Consider the following 24,138-nt stretch of genomic DNA (forward strand, 5'->3'; position numbering starts at 1 on the left):
TTTATCATCACGGACAAGGTGAGAGAAATGTATGAGGATGGAAGAAAGAGTAGCATACTTAGAAGAAGTTGAATTCCATGAAGGAAGAGAAGCAACTGCTTTCTGACAAACTACAGGAAATGGAGAGGCAACTTCATCTTGCAAATATGAACCTAAAAAGGATGCATGAGTTAGAGTCATAGCTATTTGTTTCCAAAGAAGCCTTAATCAAGTAACATCTTGAAGAAGAGGTAAACCATTCTAGTTTGTCTTAAAATTCTTCTAAGAATGCTTATATTGGTTCTTTTGAAAAACATACTAGAGGCATAGGTTCCAAGCTAATGTCCAAGATGGGCTGTGAAGTAAAGGGCTTGGAAAAGCATGCACAAGGTATTATTGAACCAATAATGGTTGAGGAGAGGCCTAAGTATTTGGGTCTTGGCTATGGACAGTCTTACGAAGAGAGTTCTAAAGCTGCCATAAAGGCCATTGAAACAACTCCAAGAAGGGGTTGCATTGTAGAGTGTGAAGGTTGTATTCAAGAGGAATGCAATAACTTGAAACATCACTTGCAGGATGTAGGTGTTTAGAAGCACACACTTGAACCGGAGAGTTGTGGAAACTCTGACAGCCTTGAAGAGATTGATGGTGTTCCAAAGGGAGCCACTTCTTCATTTGCTTCACCTCCTCATGAAGGCAATAAAGGTGAAAGAGGCAGGCATAAATCTGATTCTAATCATATTCCTTTTTATTTTTTAAAGCATGGTAAATTTCCACATAAGCATGGGAAAATAATTGCATGTTCCTTTTGTGGTTTGGATAACCATCATGTTTCTAGATGTTGGAAGAGAATGGCCACATACAGGAAACTTTTGAAAGAAAATAAGCAAAGAGCCAAAGGTCCATTGGATAAGGCAAATCATGCTGTCAAGAGGATGCACATGCAGTGTACTTACTGCCATAAGCAGGGACATCTTGCTGCAAAATGTTGGACCTTGAATCCAGCGATGCTTCCACAAAAGTTGAAGAAAGTGGAAAGAAAAGATGGCAGAAATGGAAAGGAAGTTTCCATGAATGATGTGTGTCAAAATGATTCACATGTTGATGTTGATGTGTAGACAAAGGCAAGCCCTTTGAACTGGATTGGTAAAAAATGGTTAGAGTTCTTTTCCATTTAAGGATTGCATGTCTATTGATGCATATATTGGCATTTCTTTGTTGGTGAGATGCAAGTTGTAGGTTTCTACCAAGACGGTGAATGGAGAAAGGCTGAGTAGGGGACTCAGTTTTTTGTTGCAACATTATATTTCATTTCAGCTTCGAAAGTATAGTGTACTTAAGTGAAAGTTGAAGGATGAAATGCATGCATAAGCATGATATGCATGAACACAGGGATGTTGATTTTTTCATTGTCCTTGAATATGTAGGTAATGAACCTGAAGGGTTGATTTCTTTGATATGAACATGCATGCATTGTTGACTTGAAAGAAGCTAACTTGGTCTCCAAGATGGAGATAGTGATGAAATGTTTCATCTTTTGAAAAGAGTCCTAATGGTCTTTTTCTACATGCTTGACTTGAAGAATCATTTGTTTTAAAGGCATGTTTTGTGGGCTTGTTGTCTATTCCATCATTTGTATGCAGATGTAACACATGGAGGTGTTCACATGATGTGAAATATGTTTCTTTTGTTGAAGCAGGAGTTTAGTACATCCAGTTATTGTCTATATGCCTGCTGTTGTTAACAGTTGTTGTTGATAGTTTTCCAAACAGGTACAATTGAGAGTTTGTGGAGCAGGTGTAATTCACATTTCTTTGAGCCACCTTGGATCAATGATCAAGGCAGGGAAATTCAAACTACCTTCTGTGACCATTTTAGCGGAAGTTCTACAGGAAGGCAAGGAGGAAGATAGTTCTTCCCGGGAAGACCAACCCATCCAGAGGGGAAGTTGTCAGAAACTTTGGTTAAAGGTACTATGCAATGCAAGTGTATGGAGGCTGAAAGAAGAGGGTGTTGTTACTCTCAGGTACTATTTAGATCAGTATATCAGTCTTTTGCAGACCTAAGGTTCTCTTTGTGGGAAGGCGTGACCCAAAAATGTATCCTCGATAAACCCCTAAGTCTAAAAGACTTCATAAAAGAGGTAAAAGGTGTCAAATGGCACAAATCATTTGTAAATCAGAGGAAAATGAAAGTTGTAGGCTACTCTCAGAAATAGTCTCATTGCAAAGATCTCCACATTCTGAATCTACTGCAACTTGAATGGGCAAAAACTGACTTAGGATGCATAAGTTATAACAAAATGAAGCTGCCCTTTTTCCTTTGGAAAAAGAGGCAAAATCCCCTAAGAATGAGTCCTAAAAACCCTCGAAGTCTTCAAAGTCTTCTAAAAGTCAAAAAATCATTGCAAAAGGAGAAGTTTTGGAAATATCAGATTACACTGTCGGGAGGCAAAACCATAGAGAAAACATTGAAAAACGGGCTTATTGACAGTCAACAAAGCAATGAACAGGAGCCGTCGGATCTGGCCAATCAACAGTCCAAATCTGATCGTCAAATCGCAATTAGTGGTGGTAGGTGGAGGATATCAGAACATGTTATATGATTATTGCGACTGCGATATCTCAATCGACGATAACTATGGAGTGCTTACCAAACGGCCCGGGGCTTATGTGATATACGATTGCGACAAGTCACATCACAATATCGCATCGGAGCCACCCAAAGGAGTGGGGATATATATATATATATATATATATATATATATATATATATATATATATATATATAATATATATCTACGATGATGGTCGGACCCGACAGGGCTATAGGCTATAGTTGATATATTTTAAAATCTGCCAAATGGCATTTTGCTATGTATTTTCACATATTTCATTTAATAAAAAAAAAGCAAAGGGATGCGTCGATGTGATGAATCCAGACCCAAAGGGGTTCCAAAATGCAAATGCATATTATTTCAAATCCGTCTAAAGCCATTTACGAGATTTTTCCATGTTTCAATGAATTTTTAAAATGCAAAGGGCAAGCCACGAAACAAGGTAGTGGCAACATGCGATAAGTGATTTTAGGGAGACCCGATAGGAATATAGTGCACATTTATGAATATTTGAAGTCTGATAAAGAGAGATTTGGCGATTTTTCCCGTGGTTTACAACATTTCTCTGTGTAAACATGTAATGACTATTTCTAGGGATTTCAAGCACTGATGGTTCCATTCTGTTATAGAATAGGTGTCCACCATCCCTTAGGGCATTTAGCAATGATTTCTAACACTCAGAGAGGGGATTTGAGTAGGCCAAGGCTGGAAGACAGAGAGCCCGAAAGGGAAAACAAACAGACAATGCTAATTGGCTTAAAAAGACATGAATTTCAAAGATAGAGAGGGTGGTTGGTTGTTGGTTGTTGGGGGTTTGTTGTTGAAAGTGAAGCCAAAGCAGGAAGCTAAGGCGAAGGAGGCAGCGTAGAAGCTAAAAGAGTAGCCGAGGGAGTCACCTGGAAGTCAAGTCAAAAGCCAAGAGGGTTGTAAACTATCAGAGAGAAGAATGGAGGCAGAGCCAAAGAGCAAGAGCCAAAGCTAGAGCTGAAGCGCTAGAGTCAGAGCCAGGAGCCAAGAGCTAGAGCTTTAAGAGACAGGCGATAAAATGGTGTTTGAACCCACTGTTTTTGTGTAAAACAGCAGGAGTTGAGCCAAGAGCTTGTAAAAAGGACTTATACCATAATCTGAGAGAGCCTAGTTGAGTTGACTAGAGCTCATGGAGATGTAGCGCAAGAGTTGTGGGTGAATGCCTAATTAAATTGTTGTTTCTGTGTGATTGTTTATTGCTGCATTGTTTACTGTTATATGCATTTATATATTAGTTTAAGCATATCAACTTATAGCACAGACAATAGATTTTAAAGCATATAATCAATTTAAAACAAACATAAGGATACACTATATTGTCAAGCATATTATCAATTTTGCATTGGTTAATCAATAAGACTTGGGAATATTTAAAGCTTTACAAGTGGGAGAAGTTATTGTAAGTTAGACAAGAAACCTAAGTGCCCCATTTTCATATCAATAACTGGTCATGATTGATTTACAGGAGAAAATATTAGAGGGCACGAGCTCTCCTACATACTTCTCTGACATGAGAAAAAAAGGCAATCCTTCAGCTGGAAATCTGTAGGTCAAAAATTCTTCTTGGTGAGGCCGAAGAATTATAACGAAAGAGCATAATATTATGGGTTCAAGTTGGTCATAATAACAATATATTTTTCACAATCGGATTTCCTGGAGAGGACAAAAAAACACAATTTGGTATATAACATCGGAATCAGGTGAGACTTTGACCAATCAATGAGACATCAAAGAGGAGGCTAGAAGCTATTTCAACAATCTATATTTCTCTTGAGCTGAGGTTCATTTATGCAAACAACTTGAAGTATGTGACATGTTCCCGTCTTGGGCGCATCTAGAGGAAATAAATCAAATGGACTACCCAGTAACACAATAAGAAGTCCTTCAAGTTCTAAACGATCTGGCGAGAGCTAAAATTCTGGGCCCAGAGAGATGAACCATTGATGTTTTCTTGCATTTTCAAGATAAAATAATTCATGAGCTGACTAAGATGATTGAGAAATACAAGGAACTTGGTTGGGTATCTACCGCCATAAATTCAACCTTCATTTACCTTATTCCAAAGATTACAAATTGAGTATCATTGTCTGACTATCACCTGATTTCATTATGCAATACTATATACAAATTGATTTTAAAAACAATTGCAAATAGACTTAAACCCTTATTGTCCAAATATATTTCTATGGAGCAATTTGGTTTTCTTAAGCACATGTAGATTCATGATGTGGTTGAAATCACCCAAGAAGCCATCATTCTGTAAAAAGAAACCAAATGGATGCTTGTCTCAAGAAGATTGAATTAACAAAATATTTTGACTGTGTTGATTGGGAACTGTGGGTGATTTTGGAGAATATTGGTCTGGGCAGAACAATGATTAACTAGATCAAAGCATGTATAAAGTTTGCATCCTTTTCCATCTTGATCAATGTCCTTCATACGAATTTTTTCTCAGCATCTATAAGAATTAGATAGGGTTTTGCAATGCCCCCACTTTTATTCCTCTTAATCATAGTTGGAATCAACAGGAAAACCAAAGATACTTGATCATAGGGCATGATAGCAGGTTGTAGAATAGTGTCAACAATAACCCTCTCTCACCAGTTTTTGGTGGATGATCTGATGGAAATTGTTAAACCAGACCCCAAAGAATGGAATACCTTTTATTGTATCCTAAAGGACTTTTGTCTTGCCCCGGGACTATATATGAATAAATCCAAGTCCATTCTCATTAGAGATTACCTAGACCCTACATTGAATATTTAGATTGCTACCAATTTTGTGGTCAAAATTTTTCACATGGATGTTGGTTTAAGATGCCTGGGCTTCACTTTGAAATCAAATAGTTACAAAACTCTGGACTTGGGTTTTCTCGCTAAGAAAATTAAGAAGCGGCTCAATCATTGGGCTCACACATGGATTTCACTTGGGGGCGCTCTTTTTCTAATTAAAACAATCCTACATAGCATTGCCATATACTATATGTGTATTTTCAAGCTCCCGAAGTGTGTGATCAAGAAATTAAATTCAATCATATGTTGTTTTCTATTGGCGAGCACTTAAAGAGAGCGAACAATTCACCCTTCAGTTTGGAACTGATTAGCCTTCCAACTCCCTTGGGTGGATAGGTGACAAAAGATATCGCCTTGTTCAACCTGGCTCTTTTACTAAAAACCTTATGGAGAGAAGTCACCAATGAAGGCCTCTGGCAACAAGTTATCCATGCAAAATACTTACAAAAACGGGATTTCATTATCTAGATCTGTGATGGGGCTCTTGATCCTTCACATGTCTCCCACTCTTGGGGCAACCTTTTGTTCACAAAACACTAGTATTTTGGAAATCTCAGATGGGTAGTTGGTGCCAGATCCATTCCACAAATTGGCCTAGATTCACTTGCACGTATGAATGGCCCACACCTACTATCTCTTGATCTCGTCATCTTCTTAAATAACATGGGATTATTTGCAATCAAATATTTAGCAATTGCTGCCCTCTCCTCTTCTTTTCATACCCACTCAAAAGATAAGCTAATGCTGGAGATTCCTGAGATAATGATTCCAAAATGGAAACTTTAGATTTCCAATCTAAAACTTTTTGGGATAGTCCTATCCCTCAAAGATGACAACTTGATATGATATGCGGGACCAATGCAGGGGAGAGTAAATGTAAAGGAAGCATAATCTCATCCCTACGCCCCCTAGACAAATGAGGGTTCACTCGTGAATGGTTAGGGCCTGGAAATGGAATTTCCCTTTGAAACTCAAATTTTTTTCATGGCTTGTTGCCCACAATCGCATCCTCACTTGGGAAATCTTGTGTAAGAAAGGTTTTCATGGCCCTCATCACTGTAGTCATTTTCTCTCCTCTAGAGAAGATTCATTCCACCTCTTTTTTCTATGCCCCTCTGCCTCTTTAGTGTGGAATGGGGTGCTCCATATGATAAACTATGAAGCTGATTAGGAGGGTCTCGATGTCCCCTCTTACCATGGTCGATGCACACTGGACCACAAACCTGGTCGTACATTGGATTTCTTTATCATTTGGGGTATATGAATGTCTAGAAATGCCTTAATCTTTGAACGCATTTCGCCGAATATTTGGAGAACTTGTTGTAGCATCCTCTCTTACTAATATGAATTTCTAACTTCTTTGACATCCAAACAACTTTGTCCTTCTCCTCCTAAGGACATTTTGTCATCCTATTCCATGGGATTGTTTTATGGAGCCTCCTCTTTTGACCCTTGTAGATGTGGCTTGGCCATCCACATCAACCCTGAGCGCTTTTATAGATTCTATTGGTATTGTGGCTTGGGTACCAATACTCAGGCCAAACTTATTGCTCTTTGTGTAGTCCTTCACTATACTGCCCGTCTTGATCTCATGTCCCTCTCTGTTTTTGGAGACTACAAATCAGTTATTGAATGGGCAAACAATAGGCACTACTTAAAATCTTCTGCTCTCGAATCATGGAAGACTCGCACCAAAGCTCTATCGACATTTTTCCATGGTTTAACTTTTCAAGGCATCAACATAACACAAAGCAGTGAAGTCGACTATCTTTCATTTACTTGCATTTATGATTCATATTTATTCTTTATCTGTAGTCTTTAAAATTGAATTGAATTTGCAAAAGGTTTCAATTTGAGTTTTTAATATTTATTTAAAGCTATTTCTAAATTTATCTTCTATATGTTAATTGTTTGACAAATTTTATTTTCGTGATCGAATATCTTGAACATGTTAAGATCAGTTTCTGTTTACGTTCGGTTGAAATTTCAGTCATCTTTATTATCATGTGGCATTCTCTCTTATTATTGGTTGCAATCTAACAATTTCCTGTCAGATCGATTTCTCTTTGGATCGCCACGATGAAACCAACTCTTGAACATGTTAAGAGCAGTTATTATTGGTTGCAATCTAACAAATTCCTGTCAGATCGATTTCTCTTTGGATCGCCACTATGTACTGAGGGATGAATACCATGGTGCTTCCTTAATTCTCCTTAATACCTTCTGGATCAAAAGACCATTCACATCAAAAGGAAAATCCACAATGACCATTCACCAATGGCGAGTAGGCGTGCCAGCGTGAAATAAAGAGCGGTTGAATCACTCGCCAAACAAAGAGATTCCGATGGATTGCGTTTGGTGGAAGCTGCTAGCGGCAATAGCCAACAAATATCCATGCGAATATTAACTTTTATAAATCTCTAATTCTGCCTGTTTGTCATTATTATTCATATTTACTTTTTCATTAAATGGCGAGTTCAGGTCATAGTGAACCCTCTCGCTACTAGAGAGTGAGATCCAATTCAAGTGATTATGAATACACTCACTATGAATATCTGTGTTCATTGAGAACTCAATTTAGAAAATCATGAGTAGTAGTTAGTTGTTTTAATTGAAGAAAAAGGAAAAGAAAAACAAACCAATTTAGCTATTGTAAGAAATAAATAATTCAATCAAAGATCTCCCGTTAAGTGATCAAACGTGATGAAGTCTTTTATTAAGAAATGCCAGTAAAACTGGCTTGACAGATCCGCGCTTCGATTCTTGATCTTGGCCAAGATTCCGTTCTGCTTATAGTCATGGTATTTCCGTTATAGAATCTTGATTTTTGCATGACAAATTCAGGATGTTGTTAGATAGCTTGATTAGAAATAGCACTGAATATATCAAATGGGTTACCAAAAGATTTATCGTAGAAAATAATTTGATTCAACTTTACATATATTTATTGATTGCGTCAAATATTATCCATGTTACAAATAGTTACAATTTCGCACATATTAATATATAGATGACAACCACAAAGTTCTTGAAACGCAGAAAATGGTCCAACGTACTCACGAATTTGATTTTCAAATAAACGATAGTGAAGCTGGTGCATGACCCTCCTAAAAAACATCGTCTACTTCATCGTTTCTTGTTTATTCGCCGGTTACTTGTTGAGTAGCTGGCGCTGCATTTTGTCCAGGAAATTCTACGTTCATTCTTTGTTCATTTTCATTCTCAATCTTGATATAGAAAAAACCAGCGGCCATCGGTGGTCCAAGTCGATTTTCGTTGGCAAAAGCTCTGGTGCTGAAGTTCTCCCGCGAGTTGGGCTCAATTAAGGGATGGCATGGACCCCTGAACAATGTGAAAACCATCTTGCTACTACGCGTGGGTGTCGGAGCTTCGTAACTGAGAAGACTGTCGCTCGGCAAAACTGATATTGCACCACAAAGAAACACATGACATTTTGAGCATTAAACCGAAAAGACATTAACACACATTCAATCCAATGATTTCAAAGATCAAGAAAAAGTGGCATCGGCCATGATATCCATACCAACATCAGGCTTGCTGCTAAAAGGTTTGGTATTCAGCCTGCACAACGTACAGATTAATGCTGTAATTTAGATGAAATAGATATGGGTGCTATATATTATTCAGAAATTTGCGAAACGATTATGACATACCAGTGCAAATACTCGTGGCCAGGAGTTTCAGGATCAGTCATCACCTGCTTATTTGGATTTATGAACGACTTTAGTTATGTGGTTATGAAAAATTCATGATGAATAAATAATAATCGTGAATTGGAATAAAAAGTAGTTACCAGTATGAATATGGAGGTGAGAAAGATATCGTGATCAGGGAGCACATTATAATTTTCTTCAAAAGAAATGAACGGTTCGGATAGCATGTCGCAGAGTACAGAAAACTTGTAAAGAGGAACGAAATCGTCGACAACCCCTCCGATAACTCCTGCTGCCAGAAGCTGAGTTCTTATTTCCTGCATACGCCCTTTTCGCTCCAGAACCTGAGTTCTTATTTCCTGAATCCGCCTTTCTCGCTCCATTCTCTGGTTAAGGCAGGAAAATCCCAGTCAAAAGACCGTAGAGCTAAATGATTGTGGCCGCGTCGGATGAATCAGAAGCACGATTTGATGGTTGAAGTTGTGTTACGTTGCTAATTTGATAGCGTCTCTTATTAGAGAGCTATATAAATAAATTAAATTGCCTTAATCCATCAGCCAGTAACATCAGCCAGTAACAATAGTCACAATATTTTTCATTGGTTGAATTGAGATTTCTTTGAGGTTTCTTTGATTTTGATGCATATGAAGTTAGGATTTGTTGACATTTTTCAAACCAATGAGTGTGGTTCGGCAAGTTGAAGTATCAGGTCATGGTTGTAGGTTAAATAAGGAGAGTAGATCTTCCAACAGCTTTATTTGACTCTGAAACTGCTAAGGAGAGCAAATCTTCCAATGACTATATTTGACTCAGAAACTACTCTGTCGGACTTGGCACCAACAAGTGTGGTTCATCATCAGGGCAAGTTGCAGCATCTTTAGAGAATCCTGGAGAAAGATTGAGCAAATCTAGAAGCGTTTTATAATGTATAACCTCAAAATGAAAAGCAATACACCCTATCCTATTCTCCTTATAGAAGTGGGTCTTTCCCATATCAGGAGCCTAGCTATGAATAGGATTCTGTTGTACAAGCACAAACTTAATAACATAGGAGACCATAGACTTCCTATGGTAGCTTTAAATTCCATCCAAAACCACCTGAGGCTCAAAGGAGGTTCGTATAAAGACACCAACGCCTAGTTAAACCATTGGGAGATCGATGAGAATGTTGCATTGTAAAACATTAGTAACATTAAAAATATTGTTACTTCTAAGTTCAAAGAAAAAATGTGGTGTGAGAAAGATTTAGCAACTAAAATAAAATTAAGATATTATAAGGAGGTCATCAACCCCACCATAGAAGATGAAAATTATCTTTGTTTTAACTACCTCAAAGAAGAAAATTAATATAGCCAAGATTAGAATGAACTCTCATGAGCTCCATAGTGAAACGGGTTGTTGGGCAATTCCTAAAACACCATGGATGGAAAGGATCTGCTATCTCTGTGAGAATATGAACACCGAGGATGAAAATCTCTTCCTCTTAGAGTGACCAGCATACAACCACATTAGATCTCAGTCTCATAATCTTTGTTCCAATACTAACCTTCCTAGCCTTTTACAATGTCAAAATTATAATGAGCTGGGGAGGCTTCTCTCCAAGCTATTTTAGCATAGGAATAAAATCTTAAATCAAGCTAAAGAATTCGTTTCTTTAGGTCTGAAAGACCAAAGTTTGGTCTCATTGGACATTAATCATCATCAATAATATTTAATATTATTATTATTATTATTATTATTATTTAATTGTTTGTATAACTTATAAATAGAACTTATTAAAAAAACTATTAAGTTAAATATAAACTTAAATTATTAAGCTATCTAATATAAACTTAAAACTGTCTAATTAAATATAAAATTTAGATCAATAATAATCGATAATAAACATTTTTTATTAAAAGGATAACCTATAAAGTTAGTTAAATAATGGACCTTCTAATAAATTTAAGGAAAAGAATATGAGGTAAACCAATGAGGAACCAATGAGAAAGAAAATAGCTTGTTTTAGTTGTCTCATTAATTAAAAACCATTCTCATCAATATTTACAAATATAAAATTTATAAAAGGATTTTTATTCCATGTATACACAACTTGTTATTCTTATTAATCAAGAAGGGGTGAAAGACAACAAGCGACCATAAATATTAAGAGCATAAAAATGAAAAGAAACAACTAGGAAGAGAGGGAAGGGATCCAACAACTGCTAATTTTCCAGTCGTCATGTCTATTGAGATTGCTCAACCTTTTTTCAATCTTGATGGCTTTCCTAAATTTTTGGTGATGAAAGTGCACAAACTTAGAAATAACATGGGCCTCCTTAATACAGTTTATCCTTCTCAGCATGCTCTGCTAGTGTGGAAGATTGGATCCTCCCATGTTTTAAGTTGGCTGAGTGCTCATTAATCCTCTGATTAATAGAGTGACCAATTTCGCCAATGTATGGGGTCGCATAGGAAGACGGAATAACATAGACACCTTTCATGTCCTTCGGTTCGACACGATAGTTTTCTGATTGGAGGGAGCTACAGATGGTATTAAGGGGTCTAAAGGTCGAGGGAACATTATGCTTCCTAAGAATCCTTACAATCTTATCAATGGTCCCCTGGATAAAAGGGAGATGAACCCCTAAGGCTCGATCTTTAGTGTCATGCCCCTACACCTGCGGTAGTCTTCCAACCGCTATGTTCTTTTAAAAATGCAATTTAACACATCATGAAATTAAAAGGTCTTGGAAGGGTCCTTCATCACACTTGGACCTGAATTAGTTACATTTGTGATAGCAAATACACTAAAGGTCATAAGTGTGCTGAGAAGAAATTATTTTACTTAGATTATGAAGAGGAGGAAGAAAATGATCAAGAAACATCAAAAGAGAGCATATACAGTAGGAACCAACCCTAGAGAAATAAGAAATGAATCCGACCATATCTTGTAAAGCATTGGCAATAATTACCACTCGTCAAAATCTCAAGATAGAAGGACGTATCAAGAAGAAAAGGGTTCAAGAAATGAAAGATCACATCGAGAAAGAGGAATTGAATCCGACCATATCTTGTAATGCATTGGCTAGTATCACCACTCCTCAAACCATCAAGATAGAATTACATATCAAGAAGAAAAAGGTAGTAGTGTTGATTGATACAGACAGTACCCATAAGTTTATTCATTGTAAGATAGCCAAGGAATTGAATTGCTTCCTATACCTAGCACCAAAGTGTCAAGTGATAGTTGCAAGTGGAGGAACCATAAATTGCTCTCGAAAGTGCCATAATATCAAGATATTCATGGGAGAATATGTATTGAATAGCCCAATGCTTTCAGTTCCAATGGGTGGTGTTGATGTTGTACTAGGAGTCTAATGGCTACAATCTTTGGGTACAATAGCTTTTAATTTTCAAGAACTTTTCACGAAATTTTGTGCAGAAGGAAAGGAAGTTGAATTAAAGGATATTGCAGGGAAACCGGGAAAGATAATAAGCTCTAATGGTATGACAAAGCTTCTAAATAAGGAACAACGAGGTGTAATTTCACAATTTTGTTCGCTAGAGGTTCCCACATCGAAGTCATCTATTTCTCTAGATCTCCCAAAAGTCTTGGACAATCATTCCAAGGTATTTAAGACTCCAAAAGGCCTCCCACCTATTCTTGACCATGATCATGCTATTCATTTGATTCTAGTAAGTGTTCCTCTAAATATCAGGTCGTACAAATATCCCTATGCAGAAAAGAGTGAAATTGAATGTATGGCTGTAGAAATGCTAGAGTCTGGTATAATTCAACATAGTCAAAGTTCTTTCTTTTCTCCAGTACTATTGGTGCACAAGAGGGATGGATCATGGCGCATGTGTCTGGATTATAGGGAGCTCAACAAGTTCACTATTAAAGATAAATTTTCCATTCCCGTCATTGATGAATTATTAGATGAATTGCATGGATCAATTTACTTCACCAAGTTTGATCTTCGTTCAGGATATCATCAAATCAGAATGAAGACTGAAGACATTCTGAAAACATCATCTAGAAATCATGAGGGTCATTATGGATTTTTGGTATGCCTTTTGGCCTTACCAATGCACCTTATACATTTCAAGGTTTTATGAATTCCATTTTCAAAACCTTCCTTAGAAAATTTGTGTTAGTATTTTTCAATGATATCCTAATCTACAACAAGTCTTGGAAGGATCATGTTCAACATGTTGATATCGTGCTCAAACTATTGGAGGAGAAACAATTATATGCAAAAAGATCCAAATGTTTCTTTGGAGTACCAGAGGTGGAATATCTTGGTCATATTGTATCTAATGAAGGTCTTAAGGTAGACCCTAGCAAAATTAAAGCCATTAAGGAATGGAAAATCCCCACAACCATAAAGAATTTGCGAGGATTTCTTGGGTTGACAGGGTATTATCGCAAGTTTGTTAAGAATTATGGGAGAATAGCAGCACCTCTAACAAAATTATTGAAGAAATATGCATTTTCATGGACTCCAAAAGCAACAAAGGCCTTCGAACATCTTAAAAAAGCAATGTGCCAAGCACTGGTCTTAGCTAGGCTGGATTTCACAAAAACCTTTATTGTGGAATGTGATGCTTTAGGAAATGGAATTAGTGATGTTTTAATGCAATATGAAAAGCCCATTTCTTTCGGAAGTTGTCCAATGAAAGGAAAGTATTTACACAAAGTTATTTATGAGAAGGAAATGTTGGCAATACTACATGCACTTAAGAAATGGTGACCCTACCTAATGGGAAGACACTTCTAGGTAAAAGCAGATCATGGTAGTCTTAAATATTTTTTAGAACAAATATTATCCTCTTAAGAGAAATAAAAATTTGTCACAAAGATGCTGGGTTATGACTTTGAAATCATATACAAAAGAGGGAGGCAAAATGTTGTTGCAGATGCACTCTCAAGAAAGGATGAGGATGTGGAAGCATTGATTTGTGTTATTTCTACTATCCAACTAGATCGGATAAATGAAGTAAGGGATGAAGGAGTAATGGTGAAGAAGTGTGGCCACTCATTCAAAAGTTGCAATACTACATGCACTTAACAAATGGCGACGCTACCTAATGGGAAGACACTTCAAGGTAAAAACGCATCATGGTAGTCATAAATAATTTTGAGAACAAAGATTATCCTCTGAAGAGAAACAAAAATGGGTCACAAAGATGTCGGGTTATGACTCTGAAATCATCTACAAAAAAGGGAAGAAAAATGTTGTTGCAGATGCACTCTCAAGAAAGGATGAGGATGTGGAAGCGTTGTTTTGTGTTATTTCCATTATCAAACTAGATTGGATAAATGAAGTAAGGGATGAAGGGAATAATGGGGAAGAAGTGTGGCCACTCATTCAAAAGTTGCAGAAGATCCCAGTTCAAATAATATTTTGAAAATTTGACGAGGAAGGAAAAATCATATTGGAACCTGAATCAGTCAAAGAAACAAGAAATCGACAGCTACAAAATCAATCAATTTCAGAGTATCTCATCAAGTGGAAGAACTTACCCGCTGAAGATTCCACATGGGAGGATGAAAATTTTATACAGAATCATCCATAACCACTCAAGCGTTGAGGAAAAAACTTTTTGAAGGAGAGGGGCATGTTAGGTCCCTAGACTACTAGTGTAACCCCTTATTGTTATTAGTACACCCCCCTTATTATATTGTTGTGCCCATGTAGTCCCCATATTGTATTATGCCCCATAGAAGCCCACTATTGTTTTTTCCCCGTAGAAAAAGTTGTAAGTTTATTCGTATGAAAAAATTACATTTTGTAGATGCTTAAGCATATGCAGTTGGTTGTCCCTATAATCACAAGAGAAAATAGATTACAATTATAAATAAATAAATAAATAAAATAAATTCGCCTATACTTTCCTACCCTTCTTCTTCTCCACCCTTCGCCAACCTTCAGAGTTGGAAGTTGGTGCAGTTATAGCAAGTTGGTTTTCCATTGTGTTTATTAGTTGTTCTTTGTCAGATTCCGATCCTTCAGATCCATGAGTTCATTTGATGCCGCTTACTTCCAGTTGGTTCTTGTTGTTGTTTCATATTGTCAGGCCCCAAATGTGAATTTGGGGTATTTTCTTCGTGTGTATATTTCTGCACCATTTGTATGTCAGGTTCTGATTGGTTCCTTGTATGTTGTGTGTGGAGCATGATTGTTCAGAGGTCTTTGTTTCAGCTGGATGTATACCCTAGGAAGTTTGTACACCCCTCGACGTCGGGGGGGGGGGGTGCAGGGGGAACTTGTCCCCCGCACGGGGGTCCGGGGGGGCCGATCCCCCTCGGTTGGGGGGTCCAGGGGCCAGTGGTCCCCCGGCGGGGACTCGGGGGTAGCATCCCCGAAGCTAAAAACAAATGTAGAATTGCCTTGTAAAATTATAGTAATTTCTAGTCAATCTGGGTCGTTCATTAGGCGAATGATCTGACGGTAGAACTTATGTTTAGTATAGGGTTCTTTACCCTAGAACGCAACCCCCTCTCTTGGTATGAGGGCATTGTATTTGAGGCTGTGTAATAGATGTGTATTCTGTGAGCGAGAAATAGAGAGGCGAGACTGTGAGAGAAAATAGAGGATATTACAACGAATCTGCTGTAGGTTGTGCTCTTCATTTTATTGGATAATAGAAAGGAAGGACTGGCTATTCAGGGTGGACGTAGCCCAAACTGGGTGAACCACGTATATCTGTGTCTCTCTTGTTTTATGCATTTTCTGTGTTTACATTTCTACAATATTTTATGTATTCCATTGCTCCGTAATATATAATTTTCTAACAACTCGTATCAGAGCCAAAGGTCTATTTGGCTGATAAACACGCAGGAAAGAAGGGTTCCTCGTTCAAGTGGGAGCAATGGCAGAAGATGGTAAGTTTAGGGTCGAGAAATTTAACGGCCAAAACTTCTCACTGTGGAAGATGCAGATGGAAGATTATTTGTATCAGAAATATCTATACTTACCATTGGGTGGAAAAGCAAAGATGCCGACAGGTATGAAAGATGAAGAATGGAACCTTCTCGCTAGAAAGGCACTCAGAACAATACAGTTGTGTCTTGCAGTGCCGATTGCCTTCAACATTTCGAAGGAAACAACGATAGAGGGTTTGATTAAGATGTTGGAGAAACTATATGAAAAACCCTTGGCCTTAAACAAGGTATTTCTTATGAAACAATTATTTAATATGAAGATGTCGAAAGGTGGATCTGTTGCAAATCATTTAAATGATTTTAATACTATTACAAGTTAGTTATGTTCTGTAGGGGTAAACTTTGATGATGAAGTTAGAGCTCTGTTATTCTTGTGCTCATTGCCAGAAAGTTGGAATGGTTTAGTAATGGCCATTAGTAACTCTGTGTTTGGATCTAGTACTTTAAATTTTGATGATGTTGTCGGTGCTATCCTTAGCAAGGAAATGCGACGTAAAAGCTCTGGTGAGACATCGAGAAATGCTTTGAGTGTAGAGTCTAGGGGAAGAAAAACAGAAAGATGAAAGAGCTCAGGATATCACAGTAAATCAAGGAAAGGCAGATCCAAGTCCAGATTGAGGATAGTGTGCTAGAAATGCGGAAAGAAAGGACACCTAAAGAAAGACTATAGATCTCGAAAGGGAAAAGAAGGAGATTCACAACAAGAAAACAATCATGAAACAAATGTGACAGGTGAGGTGTTACAAGATGCTTTGATTCTTTCTTTTGAAAATATTACTAATTTGTGGTTGGTAGACTCAGGGGCCTCATTCCATGCCACACCTGATAAGAAATACTTTCATGACTATGTTCAAGGAGATTTTGGACAAGTTCATTTGGGTGATGATAAACCCTGTAAAATTGTTGGAATGGGTAAGGTTCTTGTAAAACTGCAGAATGGAAACCAATGGCTACTAAAGGAGGTAAGGCATGTTCTAGATCTAAAGAAAAATTTGATTGCAATAGGGTAGTTAGGCGGTGAAGGTTATGTGACAACTTTCACAGATTAAGTTTGGAAGGTCACCAAAGGAGCCCTGGTAATAGCAAAAAGTGAAAAGGTTGGTACATTGTATTTATGCAATGGTATTTCTAACTCTGTTAATGCTTTATCTTCCAAAGGAGCAGATGCAGCATTATGGCATCATAGGCTCGGACACAAGAGTGAAAGGGGGATGAAGATTCTTCACTCAAGGAATTTGTTGCCGGGTTTGAAGAATGTTGATTTGGACTTCTGTGAGAATTGCATTTATGGAAACCAGAAGAGAGTCAGATTTCTCAGAGTTGGGAAAGAAAAGAAGAATGAAAAAATTAGAGCTTGTGCATACAGATGTATGGGGACCCGCTCAGGTATCATCTCTCGATGGTTCTCGTTATTATGTTACTTTTATTGATGATGCAACTAGAAAAACTAGATTTATTGTATTAAGAATAAATCTGATGTATATGATACTTTCAAGAAGTGGAAAGATTTGGTTGAGATTGAGAGAGGAAAGAAATTGAAGTGTCTTAGATCAGAAAATGGAGGTGAATATTGTAGCAAAGAGTTTGATAGGTACTGTTTAGAGCATGGAATTCGCAGAGAGAAGACAGTTCCAAGAACACCACAAGAAAATGGTGTGTCAGGAAGGATGAACAGAACGTTCATGGAGCATGCAAGGTGCATGAGATTGCATGCAGGATTTCCTTTATAGTTTTGGGCAGATGTTGTAGATACTGCTATTTATCTAATAAACAGAGGGCCTTCAAGTTCCTTGGATGGTGGTGTTCTGGAGGAAGCATGGATAGGTAAAAAGGTAAACTACTCTTTTTTAAAGCCTTTTGGTTATGAGGCCTTTGTCCATATTGATAAAGAAAATAGAACAAAGCTTGACGCAAAGTCAAAGAAATGTACCTTTATTAGATATGGTGTTAATGATTTTGGTTATCACTTATATGATTATGAAAATCACAAAATCATTAGGAGCAGAGATGTTATATTCAATGAAAAGGTCTTGTATAAGAATCAGTTGCAGGAAAAGAAATAGGAAAAAGAAAACAAGGAATACGCAGTTCTTGATGAAATCACTGAAAAAGTAAAGGTGCCTGAAAATAATAATAATCAACAACCACAATAGCAACAACCACCACAACAGCAATAGGCACCAACACCTGTAAGTGGTGTTAGAAGATCTACCAGGATAAGTAGACGCCTTGAATGATACTCTCCTTCATTATATTATTTATTGTTGACTGATTCCGGTGAACCCGAATGCTATGAATAAGCAATGCAGGTTGAAAGCAAGAAGAAGTGGGAGGTAGCCATGGAAGAAGAGATGGACTCCTTAATGCATAACCAGACTTGGGACATAGTCAGGTTGCTTGCAGGTAAAACTACATTACAGAATAAATGGGTTTACAGGCTGAAGGAAGAAGATGGAGGAAAACAAAGGTACAAAGCTAGACTTGTGGTGAAGGGGTTTGCACAGAAGAAAGGTATTGATTTTGATGAAATATTTTCTCCTGTTGTTAAAATGATTTCAATCAGAACTATTTTAAGTCTAGTGGAAGTTGAAGATTTGCATCTTGAGGAGTTAGATGTAAAGACAACCTTTCTCAATGGGGATTTGGAGGAAGAGATATATATGCAGCAGCCACAAGGATATGAAGTGAAAGGGAAGGAGAAACTAGTGTGAATGTTGAAGAAGAGCTTGTATGGCTTAAAACAGGCTCCAAGGTAGTGGTATCTAAAATTTGACAAGTTCATATCTGAACAAGGTTATAATAGATGTCACTCTGATCATTGTGTTTATCTAAAAAAGCAAAATCATGGAAGCTATATTATATTGTTATTGTATGTAGATGACATGCTTGTTGCGGGATCTAACATGCTTGTTGCGGGATCCCATCGAGCTCTGGTAGTTTTATTTCGGGATCAGTGGCTAGATATATGATAGGAATATAGAATTGCAGATCGAATTCATATTTGAGGAGATTGTGAATGTACCAGCACTTGCCAGTCCATCGAGTACCATCTGCATTGGCTGACATCCTGAACCAGTCATTATCATTGGCTTTGTTCATACCCATGTATTTGATGAGGGATTGGTGCTCTTCCTTCAGCCGTTGGGTCCAAGCAGCTCCATCCATGGGGCCTGTTGTGGTAGATAGCAGAGGTATCTTCTACAGAGTAGATTTAGTGCTCGAATCCCATCCCTCCATTTTCTTAGTCTCTTGCTCCACTCTCCGGTTTGACAGTGATTTTTCAGGACTAGTTAAAGAAAGCACTTCTTATCATAGCCATTCCAGAAGCCCACTATTGTTATTTTTGTGGCCTTACATTATTATTGTTATGTCGGCTCTAATTATATTATCACCCCTTAGACTCCTATATACAAAAAAGAGGTCGTGTCATTTGTATCATCCAAGAATTGTTCATTTGTGTAATGCAAAGGAGGTTGCCCCCTCGAAGAGGCTTATTTCTAAGGATTTGATCTATCTTTTCTATCTTTTTGTGAGCCGGTTTCATAACACTTAACACCCGATCGGTCCATGATCTCTATTTAAAGAGCATGGAGGGTCATTTGTAAGGTGACCATTCATGAGAGAAGATTATGTAAATTTTCTTTCTTTTACATTAATAAATTTCTTGAAGTGGTCGCGTTGGCTCAAGCCTTGGATTGTTTTCCTCTTTGAGTGTTTTAACCATGTCAAGAATACTGGTGTACTGATCTGTGATCTATTTGTGAGTGGTGTCCTTTATTGTTCTATCTAAGGAACTTACCCTGTAAATTCCTACAGGAACTGACTTGGCAGAATGGAAGGCAGGATGAGTAGGGCCTAGACAAACACCTTGATAATTTGTATATACAAGTTCCTTTAGAAAAATTCCTAAAGGATCTGCACTTGTTCATCCTTCCAATCAAAATATTTGATCACTTCCTCATCCTATTAAATTGGACTAGTTAGCTCAACCATAAGGCACCTCCATTTCAATTTAATCATTTTTGGTTGAATGATCAAATTTTTTTGGTCTGGTTCACTCAAATTGGCAGCTCCCTTGTGAAGACTTCACTCGTCAGAAGATGGACCCAATCAACCTCAAGTTGTGTATGCTAAAAAAGAAGGTCTGACTGTGGGATAAGAAAAAGAAGTGGGAAAAATTCCAATAACTAATCCAAAAATGGATCCTAGATAAACCTCTAAGTCTAAAAGACTTCATATAAGAGGTAAAATGTGCCAAATGGCACAAATCCTTTGTAAATAAGAGGAAAACAAAAGTCACAGGCTACTATCGGAAATAGTCTCATTACAGAGATCTCCTCATTCTGAATCTACTGCAACTTGAATGGGAAAAAACTGACTTAGGATGCATAAGTATAACAAAATGAAGCTACCCTTTTTCCTTTGAAAAAGGAGGCAAAATCCCCTAAGAATGGGTCCTAAAAACCCTCTAAGTCTTCAAAGTCTTCTAGAATTCCAAAATCCATCGAAAAGGAGAAGTTTTGGAAATATAGGATTACACTATTGAGAGGCAAAACCATAGATAAAACATTGAAAAATGGGCTTATCGGTGGTCAACAGAGAAATGAATAGGAGTTGTCGGATCTGGCTGATCAACGGTCCAGATCCGATCAGAAAATCGCAATCGGCGATGGTAGGTGGAAGATATCGAAACATGTTATATGATTATTGTGACCGCGATATCACAATCGGAAATAACAATGCAACACTTACCAAATGGCCCGGGGCTTATGTGATATGCCATTGCGACAAGTCGCATCGCAATATCACATCGGAGTCACCCAGAGGAGCAAGGATATATATATATATATATATATATATATATATATTCGATGTGATTGCCGGACCTTACAGGGCTATAGGCGATAGTTGATATATTTTAAAATCCATCGAATGACATTTTGTTATGTATTTTTGCATATTTCATTTCATAAACAAAAATCGAAGGGATGCACCGATGAGATGAATCCAAACCCGAAGGGGTTTCAAAATGCAAATGAATATTATTTCAAATCCGTCTAAAGCCATTTACGGTATTTTTCCATGTTTTAATGTATTTTTAAAATTCAAAGGGGAAACCATGGAATAGGGTAGTGGCGACATGTGATAAGCGATTTCAGGCAGACTCGATAGGAATATAGTGCACATTTATGAAGATTTAAAGTCTGATAAATAGATATTTGGCGATTTTTCCTGTGTTTTAGATCGTTTCTCTGTGTAAATAGGGAATGACTATTTCTAGGGATTTCAAGCGTCGATGGTTCCATTCCATTATAGAATAGGTGGCCACCATCCCTAAGGGTGTTTAGCAATGATTACTAATGCTCAGAGAGGGGATTTGAGAGGGCCAAGGCTGGAAGACAGAGAGAACAAAAGGGAAAACAAACAGATAGTGCCAATTGGCTTAAAAAGCCATGAATGTCAAAGAAAGAGAGGGTGGTTGGTTGTTGGTTGTTGGGGATTTGTTGCTGAAAGTGAAGCCAAAGCAGGAAGATAAGGTGAAGGAGGCATCGCAGAAGCAAAAAAAGCAACTGAAGGAGTCACTTGGAAGTCAACTGAAAAAACAAGAGGGTTGTAAACTGATAGAGCAGAAAGGAGCCAAAGTCAAAGAGCAAGAGCCAGAGCTAGAGCCGAAGAGCCAAAGCTAGAGCCAAGAGCCAAAACCAAGAGCCAAGAGCCAGAGCTAAGAGACAGAGTCAAGAGCCAGATCTTGAAGAGCCATGGGATAAAACAGTGTCTGAACCCACTGTTTCTGTGTAAAATAGTAGGAGTTGAGCCAAGAGCTTGTAAAAAGGACTTACACCATAATCCCAGAGAGCCTAGTTGAGTTGACTAGAGCTCACGGAGATGTAGCCCAAGAGTTGTGGGTGAACTCCTAATTAAATTGTTGTTTCTGTGTGATTGTTTATTGCTGCATTGTTTATTGTTATATGCATTTACATATCAGTTTAAGAACATCAACTTACAACAAAGACAATATATTTTAAAGCATATAATCAGTGTAAAACAAACATAAGCATACACTATATTGTCAAGCATATTATCAATTCTGTATTGGTTAATCAATAAGACTTGTGAATATTTAAAGCTTTGGAAGTGGGAGAAGTTCTTGTAAGTTAGATAAGAAGCCTAAGTGCCCCATTTTTATATCAGGTGGTATTAGAGCCTAAGTTTTGTTAACCACACCTTTAAGAAGGTTATATCAGAATTCTTTATTGACAAAGAAAAGACTGCTTGTCCGAAAGGTGTTTGAATAGCAAGAGGCTAATTATATGCTTGTGTTGTAGACTGACTACTTTCTGAGTTTGCAGAGGTAAAGGAGAAGCTACTGATAGCTCAGTGTGGGAAGGACAAATAGGAAGAAGGGCTAAAGGCATTCTCCTATCCCAAGGACATCAAGGCAATCCTTAAAGCACAAGAGGTTTGTTGCAAAAGGTTTTTGAAATAAGCTCTTTATTAATCTTGTTTGAAGTTCTTTGTTCATTGGCATAATGACAACTTCCTCATGTGTATCCTTGAATTCTCCCTTCTTCATCACAAGACTCTTTGATGGAAACTTGAAGCAAGATTTGTTTATCATCACGGACAAGGTGAGAGAAATGTATGAGGATGGAAGAAAGAGTAGCATACTTAGAGAGAAGTTGAATTCCATGAAGGAAGAGAAGCAGTTGCTTTCTGACAGACTACAGGAAATGGAGAGGCAACTTCATCTTGCAAATATGAACCTAAAAAGGATGCATGAGTTAGAGTCATAGCTATTTGTTTCCAAAGAAGCCTTAATCAAGTAACATCTTGAAGAAGAGGTAAACCATTCTAGTTTGTCTTAAAATTCTTCTAAGAATGCTTATATTGGTTCTTTTGAAAAACATAGTAGAGGCATAGGTTCCAAGCTAATGTCCAAGATGGGCTGTGAAGTAAAGGGCTTGGAAAAGCATGCACAAGGTATTGTTGAACCAATAATGGTTGAGGAGAGGCCTAAGTATTTGGGTCTTGGCTATGGACAGTCTTACGAAGAGAGTTCTAAAGCTGCCATAAAGGCCATTGAAACAACTCCACGAAGGGGTTGCATTGTAGAGTGTGAAGGTTGTATTCAAGAGGAATGCAATAACTTGAAACGTCACTTGCAGGATGTAGGTGTTTAGAAGCACACACTTGAACCGGAGAGTTGTGGAAACTCTGACAGCCTTGAAGAGATTGATGGTGTTCCAAAGGGAGCCACTTCTTCATTTTCTTCACCTCCTCATGAAGGCAATAAAGGTGAAAGAGGCAGGCATAAATCTGATTCTAATCATATTCCTTTTTATTTTTTAAAGCATGGTAAATTTCCACATAAGCATGGGAAAATAATTGCATGTTCCTTTTGTGGTTTGGATAACCATCATGTTTCTAGATGTTGGAAGAGAATGGCCACATACAGGAAACTTTTGAAAGAAAATAAGCAAAGAGCCAAAGGTCCATTGGATAAGGAAAATCATGCTGTCAAGAGGATGCACATGTAGTGTACTTACTGCCATAAGCAGGGACATCTTGCTGCAAAATGTTGGACCTTGAATCCAGCGATGCTTCCACAAAAGTTGAAGAAAGTGGAAAGAAAAAATGGCAGAAATGGAAAGGAAGTTTCCATGAATGATGTGTGTCAAAATGATTCACATGTTGATGTTGATGTGTAGACAAAGGCAAGCCCTTTGAACTGGATTGGTAAGAAATGGTTAGAGTTCTTTTCCATTTAAGGATTGCATGTCTATTGATGCATATATTGGCATTTCTTTGTTGGTGAGATGCAAGTTGTAGGTTTCTACCAAGATGGTGAATGGAGAAAGGTTGAGTAGGGGACTTAGTTTTTTGTTGCAACATTATATTTCATTTCAGCTTCGAAAGTATAGTGTACTTAAGTGAAAGTTGAAGGATGAAATGCATGCATAAGCATGATATGCATGAACACAGGGATGTTGATTTTTTCATTGTCCTTGAATATGTAGGTAATGAACCTGAAGGGTTGATTTCTTTGATATGAACATGCATGCATTGTTGACTTGAAAGAAGCTAACTTGGTCTCCAAGATGGAGATAGTGATGAAAT

General features: G+C 37.6%; 1 protein-coding gene across 1 annotated transcript; it reads right to left on the reverse strand.

Annotated features, from left to right (window-relative positions):
* Window positions 1-8,555: 8,555 nt before the first annotated feature.
* LOC149151065 (protein TERMINAL FLOWER 1-like) lies at window positions 8,556-9,472 on the reverse strand. The gene is made up of 4 exons (XM_089443044.1): window positions 9,230-9,472; window positions 9,090-9,133; window positions 8,960-8,997; window positions 8,556-8,836 (listed from the first exon to the last, which is right to left on the reverse strand). The coding sequence occupies exons 1-4, from the start codon at window positions 9,470-9,472 to the stop codon at window positions 8,556-8,558; spliced, it is 606 nt and encodes a 201-aa protein (XP_089299170.1).
* Window positions 9,473-24,138: the final 14,666 nt, after the last annotated feature.

The sequence above is a fragment of the Pinus tabuliformis genome, chromosome 9 (genome assembly GCF_031772625.1).
Source record: "Pinus tabuliformis cultivar Carrire ecotype Pingquan chromosome 9, CPIR1, whole genome shotgun sequence".
In the NCBI taxonomy this organism is placed as follows: Eukaryota; Viridiplantae; Streptophyta; class Pinopsida; order Pinales; family Pinaceae; genus Pinus; species Pinus tabuliformis.